At 27.9% G+C, this 11,963-nt stretch overlaps 1 protein-coding gene across 1 annotated transcript; it reads left to right on the forward strand.

Moving 5' to 3' along the window:
• Positions 1-126: 126 nt before the first annotated feature.
• LOC145579707 (protein FAR1-RELATED SEQUENCE 5-like) lies at positions 127-8,296 on the forward strand. Its single transcript, XM_081636943.1, has 5 exons — positions 127-220; positions 2,678-3,672; positions 4,895-5,690; positions 7,282-7,583; positions 8,285-8,296. Exons 1-5 carry the CDS (start codon positions 127-129, stop codon positions 8,294-8,296), a joined length of 2,199 nt encoding a protein of 732 aa, XP_081493069.1.
• Positions 8,297-11,963: the final 3,667 nt, after the last annotated feature.

Genomic DNA, 11,963 nt, shown 5'->3' on the forward strand with positions numbered 1-11,963 from the left:
TTTGAAATCAAGCCTAATTTATTTTCAGATACTCAGTTTACTATAGTATTCGATCGAATTCAATTTCAACTTATGATTTGCATGCCTTTGATAATTTCAGATTGAAATTCAAATATACTAACACTAATGATGAATGCAGCAGATAATGTTATTCTAGAAGAAAATATAAATGAAGAAAGAGATGATGCAGAAAGAGATGAAGATATTGCAAGTATAATAGGTATACAGATAATTCTATTTTCTGACTAATATTATCTTAAACCTAACTAATTTATAATACATGAGAATATTATTATCCTAAAACTGACTATCCATATCTGTTTTCTGACAATAATTATCTAATTCCTGACTAATATATGCTAATTTCTGACTAATGTTATAAATCTTAAAACATTAAATTACTCTATTTAAATATTCATATTATTATTCCTGAATATTATTATCTTTTTTCTGATTAATATTATATTAAACCTGACGAGTTGTAATGTATCAAAATATTATTATTTTTAAACTGACCATACATATCTTTTTTCTGACAAGAACTATCTAATTCCTGACTAACATGATGTAATTACTCTATTTAAATATAGATATTATTATTCCTGAATATTATTATTTTTAAACTGACCATACATATCTTTTTTCTGACAAGAACTATCTAATTCCTGACTAACATGATGTAATTACTCTATTTAAATATAGATATTATTATTCCTGAATATTATTATCTATTTTCTGACTAATATTATATTAAACCTGACGAGTTATAATGTATCAAAATATTATTATTTTTAAACTGACTATACATATCTAATTCCTGACTAACATCATGTAATTCCTGACAAGAACTGTTTAATTCCTGACTAACATAATGTAATTCCTTGGTATAATAAATTTTCAAACATTTAATTACTGACTATTATTATCTATTTCCTGACTAATTTTATCTTAAACCTGTCTGAGTTAATTTTATTTCTGAATTTAATTCCTGTTTAAGATATGCTAATTCCTGAGTATAAGCTACTGATATCATCAACTAAAACAAAAAAGAAAATAACATCAACCAAATTTCCAAAAATAAAATAACATCAACCAAATTTCCAAAAATAAAATACATAAACTAAATTTCAAAAAATAAAATACATAAACTAAATTTCCAAATTATATATTACTGAAATGTTATTTAATTATGATAAAGTACAAAACATTGAAAATAAACTACAAAGATAATCTTCCTCAATTTTAATTCTTTTTGCCTCTCTGCATGGATGATTTGCCTCTTCTCTTTTTCTCTTTAATTTGCTGGCTTCTTCTTCACCAAAAACAAAACGTAATCCATTCAGAAATTCAGCCCAGTCTTGCACCATGCCATTATGAAACCCATAACCCTTATGCCTCATAATGTCATATGCAACCCACCATTCATTTGAATTATGATTTCTTCTTACTGTTTCTGGAATCCAATATTTATAATACCATAATTCATTATAATATCTACATGTACAGTTAATCATTGCCTGGGCTTTGAATGTGCACCTAGGGAAAATATGCATGCAAAGTATTTCTTCAACAGCCATTGCTGGATGTGCATCTTCTAAGGCGTAAATTGGGTGTGGGATTTGATTAGCCATCTAAACAAAACAAAATGAAAACATAAATCATAACAAAACTCAATAAAACAACAGTAACAAAGGTATAATCATAATACGAAAAAAAAATATACCTTTTGTAATAGCAGTACTTAAATTCTTATGGGATTAATTAAAATTTCTAACTGAAGCAGTTTATACGGATTTTTGTTTTTGTTTTTCTGAATACAGTTTGTTAACAATATGGTTACTTATATATAATGTTAAGAATGTACGTGAATAGATGCAGTGTTTTGGAAGAGGGAGAGTCATACCTTTTCAATTATGTCTTTTCATTTATAATTAACCTCTTTTCTAGTAAATTCATTTCATTTTTATTCAATTAATTTTATGTCTGGTAAATGATTTTACGTGTTTTTTGAAAAGAGAAGAGGGAAGGTCATGAGTTATTAATTTCCTGACCAATATAACTTTATTATCTATTTTTATGTCCTCAGTAATTATTATCTATTTTCCTGACTAATATAACTTTATTCCTGAATATTATAATCTAATTTCTGATTCGAACATTATTTTGATATTTTGACTATTTTTTGTTACTGAAATTAAATTAATATTATTCCTGATTGAAACAAGTTTATTCCTGAAGCATACAATTTAATTTCTGATATATTCAAATTAATTCCTGACGTACATATTTTATTTCCTGACCAAAGAAATCTTAAAGCTGACAAACGTAATCTTATTTCTGATTGAAACAATTTTATTCCTGATATATAATCTAATTTCTGATATCATAATATTTTAATACCTGACATACAAAATTTAATTCCTGACAAAACAAAACTAATAAGTGACATAAATAATCTAATTCCTGAAAAAATAATCAACAACATATTATAATCAGATACAAATATTATTATTTCTGACTTATATTATCTATTTCCTGATTAAATGTAAACATAATCCTGACTGAGAAAATAAATTATGATTATCATAAATTTAAAGAACATTTATTTACTGTGTATAATATTTTATTTCCTGACAAAAATAAATTATGATATGTTTCATATATACTTTTCTTGCAGATTATTACAAATATGAGAAGGATGAAAACATAAGTAAATGTCTAGCAGGTTATACTGTATCAGACTACAATGAGGGATTTGTTTTATACAAAGCTCATTCAAGGACTGTTGGTTTCAGTGTCAGAAAATCAACAAAGAGAAGAGATAATAATGATCAATTGTATGAGTTTTATTTTAGGTGTTCTAAAGAAGGGCATACAAAGGGTAAAATGAAGATGGCAGCTGAACAAAATTCAGCGGAAATACCCATATTGGGTAAAACTGATGAAAAAAAGAGAAAAGATAGGGAGGTAAATGAGACAAGAACTGGTTGCAAAGCTCATATTCGTTTCAAGAAAACCAAAGAAGGAAATTTCGAAGCTGTTACACATGAGTTGGAACATAATCATGAATTGGTTATAGCAGTTCAACGTAATCATCTAAGATTAGAAAGGCAAATATCAGCACCAATGGGTGAACTAATTGAAAGCATGGTTGAAAGTGGTATCAAACCAATGGATGCTTACAATTATATCACCAATGAAGCTGGAGGAGAAGAATGTGTAGGTCATACTAAGAGAGATCACCTAAACTATGTATCAAGGGTGAAAATGAGTATGGTTGAAGGTGGAGACATGCAGAATGTATTGGATACCCTTCAAGAGAGAGCAGATAATGATCCTTCATTCTTTTATAGACTGAAATTTGGAGAAGAAAACAATGTCGTGAGCTATTTTTGGCGAGATTCTCAAATGCTTGAAGATTTCAAAGCCTATGGTGATGTTTTAATCTTTGATACAACATACAGAACAAACAAATATGGGTTGATATGTGCACCATTTGTTGGTATAAACTGTCACTGGAGAACAACAATGTTTGGATGTGCATTCATAAGTGACGAAAAGACTGACACATTTATTTGGCTTCTTAAAATTTTCAAAAAGTCGATGTGTGGAATCGAACCAAAATCAATCTTCACTGATCAGGATCTTGCAATGAGTAACGCCATACCAGAGGTAAGAATTTTATTCTTCATAATATATTGTTCCTGGATTAGAATAACTTAATAACTGATAAAAACAGATCAATACTTGACAGAAATTATATAATTCCTGATAAATATCTGTTTAATTCTTGACTAATAATATATATTTCATGTTCATAATTTAATGTAATATAATTCCTGATTAAAAATATTTAATTCTTGACTAAAATAATATAACTCCTGACGAAAAATTATTAATACTAAAAAAAATAATCAATAGCATATCATATTTTCCATATCAAAAAATTATGAATAAAAACCAACAAAACCACATCATTTTAAACCATTACTAAATAAATCTTTTGATAATAAAAACAGGAAATACAGAAACATAAACAAAATAGCATATCATATTTTCCATATATTTTAATGATATTGATTGTGACTATAAATTAACAGAAAATAAAAATAAAGAAAAAAACCCTAAAATCTTAATCTTCTTTATGTTCTTCCTCAGATATTAACCTTGTTTTTTCTTTTGATCTTCTTTTTGTTCTTTCTCTTCCTTCTTGTGTTGATCTTCTTCTTTCTGCTTTTTGTTCTGGGTTTCCTGCCATATCTCTTGTGCTCTCTTTCTCTTGCTTAGTTCTTCGATTTCATTCTTTTCAACCTTTTCATAGAGCTTCATCAATCCATTCTTCATTCTATCTCTTCTATCCAACAGTTCATTTAACTTTTTTTCAAAGTTATCAATTGCATTTTCTTCTGGATCGTTTGTTGAGGTAGAAGACTGAGAATTGTTTTGCATATTTGACAAATATTGAGGATCGTTTGATGAAGTAGAAGACTGAGAATTGTTTTCCATTTTTGAGGAATATTGCAAAAAAAGTTTGTTGTAGGAGAGAGAATATACCAAAGTACAAAAACATGCAAAATGTATGAGTAAATAATATTTTTATAGACAAAGAAAAAATATTAAAAAAAAAAAGATAATTTTTAAATATATTCCTTTTTATTATTATTACATTGTTTTACCTATGTTATCTAATTCCTGAGGAAAAGTATGTAATTCCTGACAAAATAGTTTTAATTCTTGATTATACAAATAATCAAATTGCTAATTTCTAACTCTGTTATGCCTGAGAAAAATATACTAATATCTTACATAATTTATGTAATTTCTGACTAAATGTTTCTAATTTCTGATTATAATAGTCATATTACTGACTACAGTAATTTTAATTTTGTTGCAGGTTTATCCAAACTCAAGACATAGGCTATGTCTATGGCATTTGCAAAAGAATTTTGTCTCACACTTTGGTACTCTAAAAACAAATCCTGAATTCAAAAATATGTTTCACAAATGCTTAAGTGGATGTGATTCTGAATCTGACTTTGAAGATTGTTGGCACAAGATGGTTCAAAAACATGGGCTAGAGAAAAAAGAATGGTTTGATAGGTTATATGGTCTACGAGATAAATGGTGCACAGCATTGAGCAAGGATATTTTCTCAGCTGGAATTCTTTCATCTCAAAGGGTAGAAGTAACAAACAGAGCAATTTCATTTAAGGCCAACAAAACCACAAAGCTTTTGGAGTTCTTTCATATTTTTGAGGCTACTGTGAAAAGATGGAGAAGCACTGAAAGGAGTGACAACTTCAGATGTACGACTGAGAGACCAAGAACAACAACAAAGATATTAAAACATGCAGCTGAAGTTTATACTCTAAACATATACAAGGATTTTAGGCTGGAATTTGAAACAAGTCTTGGAGCATACGCAAGAGAAAAAGCCACTTCAATGCAATATGTCAAATTCTTTGATGTTTCTCTTGATGAAGATTATATGCACACCTATCAAGTCATATATTACACTCAAAACAATGAGTTTATGTGTTCTTGTATGTGCTTCACAGAGACTGGATTGCTGTGCTTTCACATTATCAAGATAATGCAAATGTACAGCATACATGCTATACCAGAGAGATACATTCTGAAACGTTGGACCAAGCTTGCTAAATCAAACATTTGGGATGACAGTGAATTAGGTACGTACATACTTTGTTATTTTAAAATTTATTTCATGTTTATTTAGTATAAAAAAAATATCTTTATTCCTGAGATAAACATTTTAACTACTGTCATAAATAATTTGTTGACATAGATTTTCTTAATGTATAATACATGAAAAAGATAATAATATTACTGATTGAAACAAGTTTATTCCTGAAACATACAATTTAATTCCTGATATATTCAGATTAATTCCTGAATAAAATTTAAAATACCTGACATACATATTTTAATTCCTGACCAAAGAAATCTTAAAACTGAAACAATATACCTTATTCCTGATCCTCTCTAATTTATAATAACTAATTTCTGATTGAAAATTTTTTATTCCTGAAACAATCTAATTCCCATGTAGTCAAAAAATTTTAATACCTGACAAACATAATTTAATTCCTGACAAAACAACTCTAATAAATGAAAAAAACAATCTAATTCCTGAACATAATGAACATTGAACAACATATTATAATATTATTATTCATGAACAAAATATTATAATAACTGATACATTTTTTATTATTTCTGATATAAAATCAAATTCGTTATTTTACACATAAAATGATATAAATATTTAAAAACTTATACATTGGTACCACTTCCTCCTTCATTAGGAAGCCTTTCAGTACCATCAGCATTAAAAATTCTAATATAAATGTTATAATGATCATGATAAACATCAAGTCTGTCTCCAACAACTATGTTGTTTGCAGCTACAAAGTTTTCCCATTCACGATCAATCAACATACCACCACAACCTGTATTTTCTGGTATGCTTAAGACTCTTACTTCCCAATGTCTATCTTCTCTGCCATTATTCCCAGCAAAGACTCTAACAAAGTTCTTGAATTTCAGAAGAAAAAATTTCCAATCATCAGGAAGACCCTGAAAGAAAAAAAAATCAATTTTAATATCATTTAATCTTTACTAAAAACACAAGACAAATTTATAAATTTAAAAGTTAATGTAATATATTTACCATACTAATGCGATCAATTGGTTTAACAATAATTGTACACTTCTCCTTATTTGCGTAGAAATCAGCCATTATTTTGATGATAGATTAGATGAAGAAAAATATAAGTTATTTTTACAAGAATGCACCTTTTATAGAACACAATAGAGGTTGTTATAATATAACTCTTTTAATAGAAAAAACTTAATTTAGAACAGCCTTTAAATAGAAAAGAGTTATGTATGAACAGTAATAATTAATCTGTAATTTAACAGAAAAATTTATTAACTTAGTCAAATTAGAATGACTTTTTAATGATGCAATAAATGACTTTTTCTACATTATAATGAATTTTCAATGAGGCAATAAATTACTTTATTCTGTTTTGTAAGACTTTGCAATAATTTGACATTTGTACTGACAATTAAAATTTATCAGGAATAATATCAATTTTGTCAGAAAATTTATGGCTGAAACAGAAAATAAAAATATTATCACATAGCTCGTTGCTGACTTTTATTTTCATAATATAAATAATTATATTTCTGATATTATAATATTATTATTCTTATTACTAACAAAAATGTAGTAATCTTTTTTTTTTTTTTAATTAGGAAATTCAACCACAGATTATTCATTAATAACCACTCCTTGGAGGCAATCAATAACAAAGAATTTTTACAACCTTGTGACAGTATGCCAAGGGAATGAAGAAGCATCAAAAATATGTGATGATGCTTTGGAACAAATGTACAAATCTGTAAGGAAAGTGTTCCAAACAAATGAAGAAAAAATTCGTGAACTTGATGAAGAAGAAGAAAGAAGAAATACAGTTAAAGATCCAAAACGACCAAAAACAAAGGGAAGGCCAAAGAAGAACAAAAGAATTAGAGGACATTTTGAAAGAAGAAGAACAGCAACAAGAGATCCAAATGAGTTTGGAACAATAACTCCTAATCCACAACTCATTTAATTCATCCCTATTGCTGCCTTCTCCTATCATAAAGTCAATCTTCAAATTTTTTATTTTATTATTCAAGATAATTGTAACAATACTATATTTTGCCATTTTGGGGTTTGATTACTCCTGATTAAACTAATTTTAATCCTGATTTACACAATTCATGCCTGATTTAATTTTTGATAACTCAATTTTATTACTGACTATTACATTTTAATTTCTGATAAACGAGTTTTAATTCCTGAGTTAATTCTTGACTTCTAGAATCTTATTCTTAAATAAACTAATTGTATCACAGACTAACTCATTTTTATTCCTGATTATAAACGTCTTATTCCTGACTAATTCAAGTTTATTCCTGACTGACTCGACTCTATTCCTGATTAAAAAAATCTTATTCCTGATTAACTTAAGTTTATTCCTGACTAATTCAAGTTTATTCTTGTCTAAACAATACTATATTTTGCCATTTTGAGGTTTGATTTTACTTCTGAAAAAAATTATTTTATTTTCTGATCAGATAAATGTTATGCCTGACTAACCTTACTTTATTACTGACTTTAAAAATCTTATTGCTGAGTAACTGAAGTTTATCCCTGACTTTAAAAATCTAATTTTATTCCTGACTAAACTAATTTTAATCCTGATTTACACAGTTTCATGCCTGATTTAATTTGTGATAACTCAATTTTATTACTGAACATTTTAATTTCTGATAATCGAAATTTAATTCATGACTTAATTCTTGACTTCTAGAATATTATTCTTAAGTAAACTAATTGTATTACTGGCTAACACAATATCATTCCTGACTTTAAAAATCTTATGCCTGACTAACCCAAGTTTTTTTCTGACAGACTGAACTCTATTCCTGATTTAAAAAATCTATTTCCTGATTAACTCAAAATTATTCCTGACAGACTCAACTCTATTCCTGATTTAAAAAAACTAAATTCTGATTAACTCAAGTTTATTCCTGAGTAACTCAACTTAATTCCTGTCTAAATGAAGTTTATTGCTGACTGACTCAAATTTATTCCTGACCAACAAAATTTTATTCTTAACCAAAAGAAATTTATTGCTAAAATAAATAAAGTAATTTATGAGAAGAGTAATTTAATTTATGACAAACATTTTATTCATTTTAAGTTTGATATTTAAAATTTTTAAAATTAAAATTTGATATTAATTTCTGACACAAGTAGTTTAATATATGACTAGTATATAGATGTATGATTAACAGAAAACGGATTTAATAGAAAATATATACATATATAAGTATCTATACAAAAGAAAAATAATGCCTAACTACAAAAAAAAAAAAAAAAAATATGTACATGTATGATTAATTGTTTAAAAAAAAAAAATCTAATCTTCCTCTTCCTCTTCATTTTTCTGAAGTTGTTGATCAATTTCCAATTGCTGCTTCTCTTTTTCATCTTTTTCTTTTTGTTTTTGCATCAACTTCCACTGCCTCTCTTTTTCCCTTTCAATGGCTTCCTTTTCTTTTTGATATTTGGCCTCTAGCTTCTTTCTTGCAGGTTGAACTTTCCAAATTTTAAGCTTGTTAATTGAAAACTCAATGCAATCATTCCACAATTTCTTCCGCAAAATATTCTCTTCTCTTGTAGCCATTTGATAAGCAAGTTGGCATCTATATATCTTCCGATTTTGCTTCTATAAATTTATATAAAAAACAATATAAGAACACTAAAAAACAGTAGTTATAATCCAAAAACAAAGGAGAAAAAATACTTACATATTTCAAATCGACAAGACCTCCAGATACACCATTGTACTTTTTCATACACATTAATGTAAAAAGGCCACAATCCTCATTTTCATGGCTTGTTTGCCATGTAAACTTAGGTTCATGCCAATCCAATTCTTCCAAGTTTATGTCACCATGTCGATGTTCATGCTTTTTCAGAAAGATACCAACAGCTCTAATCTGTAATTATAAATATATAAATTATAAAATTTAAAAGCATCTAAAAATATAATTTTCACAAATTTAATTTAAAATTAGCTTACCAGCACTCTGTCTATTCCATTTAATCTATCTCGATCAATATCAGTCCTGTTATTTATCCAATCTATTCTTGGACCAATACCATCAATGAAATTGAAAACCAGCAGAGTATGATGATTATCGAACGCGATGGGAAAGAATAGCTGCAAAATAAATAAAACATAATTTTCACAATAAGTAATACATTTGTTAACTGAATAAAAGAACCAAATAACAGGTTAAAAGATCATATTATCTGAGTAAAACATTTATATTCCTGACTTACAAAATTTTATAACTGACTAACAAAATTTTTTTCCTGACTAAAACAGTTTTATTCCTGGCTAAAACAATATTATTCCTGACTAAAACAATTTAATTCCTAACTATATAATATTTTTTCCTTACTAACACAGTTTAATTACTAACATAAATAAATTGTTTCCTGATTATAGTAATATAATTCCTGACTTAAAATAATATAAAATCTGACTAATAAAAGCTTGAATCATACTAGGTTTAGCTTATTCCTGAATATACAATATATAAAGAAGAAATAAAGTTAAAAATTTACCAAATCGGCTTCGGCTATGTTAAATGAAGGAAAACGCCTAACCCAGTTGCTAATGCAGTCATAAATGTCCTCACCTCTATGCATATTCAATGTACAATCCATCTCCATTTTTAACAATTTCTCTTTAAACTTATTATACTCCACTGGGTTTTTCAAAGTTTTCAAAATTGCCTCCTTTTCCTTTATGTTAGCAACTTCTTTTCTGTAAACTGCCCTTTTTTCTAAGTACCTCCAGGTAACATTCTACAAAACAAAAAATTATATTAAATACAGAATATTATAAATAAAAATTGGTTTCTGAATGAAGTAAAGAAAGGAAAAAAAAACTTACAGCAACTTCAGTTTGAAAAACAAATCTTTTATACTGAAAAACTCCTCTGTCAGTTATTTTACACTCTTCAATGTTGAGCACAGTAGCCCAAGTATCATGAATAGCAGAATTAACCCACTCAGACGGACGAAGGGAACAGAACTCCTCCTTTACCAAAATAAGATCACTCTGTCCAGGATCTTCAGTGGGAAACTGACAGATAACAATACCTATATCCTTTACGTAAAGACTGTCGTTACGCCTCTTAACTCCCTCATCCTCACCAGTAGGATCTAACTCAAGCTCCTCAAAATAGTGCATAAAAAACCAGTAATCACACATGTATAATTCATGTTCAGTCAATCTTTTTAGATACAATGGCTTGTTTTCTTGCAAATTCCTACACACAATCTTGTCTTTCATCTGAATTGGAATCTTGTGAATAGGTGGTAGAACCCAATCTAAACCACCAGCTGCTGCTACCAATCTCTCCTCCTGACTTTCCTTTATTTCATGAATTCTATCAACATCAATTAAATCAATGTATGTATCATCAATACTAGGAGGAGCAGGAGTTTTATCTATCTGAATAATGTCACCAGTAGCAACAGTAGGAGAGTCCAAAGGTATAGAAACAATGGGAATAGGAATAGATTCAACAGCAACAGTTTTATTCCTCAGCAATTCTAAAACAGCACATGCATCCCTAGGCTGAGGTTGTTCTTCCTACAAGAAAAAAATATATATATATAAAACAAAAGTCTTCTAAACCATGACAATAATAATCTATACTACATAATATAAATCATAATAAAAGTAATTTAATTTCCTGACTATGACAAGTTTAACAAAAACTATTTCCTGACAATGACAAGTTAATTCCTGACCAAGGTTAGTTTATTCCTGAATAATACAATCTAATTCCTGACTTCCACAAGATTATTCCTGACTTACACAATTTAATTCCTGACTACCACAATAATAGTGACTATGACAAGTTTATCCCTGACTAACAAAAACTATTTCCTGACAATGACAAGTTAATTCCTGACCAAGGTTAGTTTATTCCTGAATAATACAATCTAATTCCTGACTTCCACAAGTTTATTCCTGACTAACACAATTTAATTCCTGACTACCACAATAATAGTGACTATGACAAGTTTATTCCTGACTAACAAAAACTATTTCCTGACAATGACAAGTTAATTCCTGACCAAGGTTAGTTTATTCCTGAATAATACAATCTAATTCCTGACTTCCACAAGTTTATTCCTGACTAACACAATTTAATTCCTGACTACCACAATAATAGTGACTAGTTTATTCCTGATGAACTCAATTTAATTTCTGATTCACTCAACATAATTCCTGAATACAACAAGTTTATTCCTGACTAACTCAATCAAATTCCTAACATAAACAATATAATTCCTGATA

The sequence above is a fragment of the Chenopodium album genome, chromosome 14 (assembly GCF_948465745.1).
Source record: "Chenopodium album chromosome 14, dcCheAlbu1.1, whole genome shotgun sequence".
In the NCBI taxonomy this organism is placed as follows: Eukaryota; Viridiplantae; Streptophyta; class Magnoliopsida; order Caryophyllales; family Amaranthaceae; genus Chenopodium; species Chenopodium album.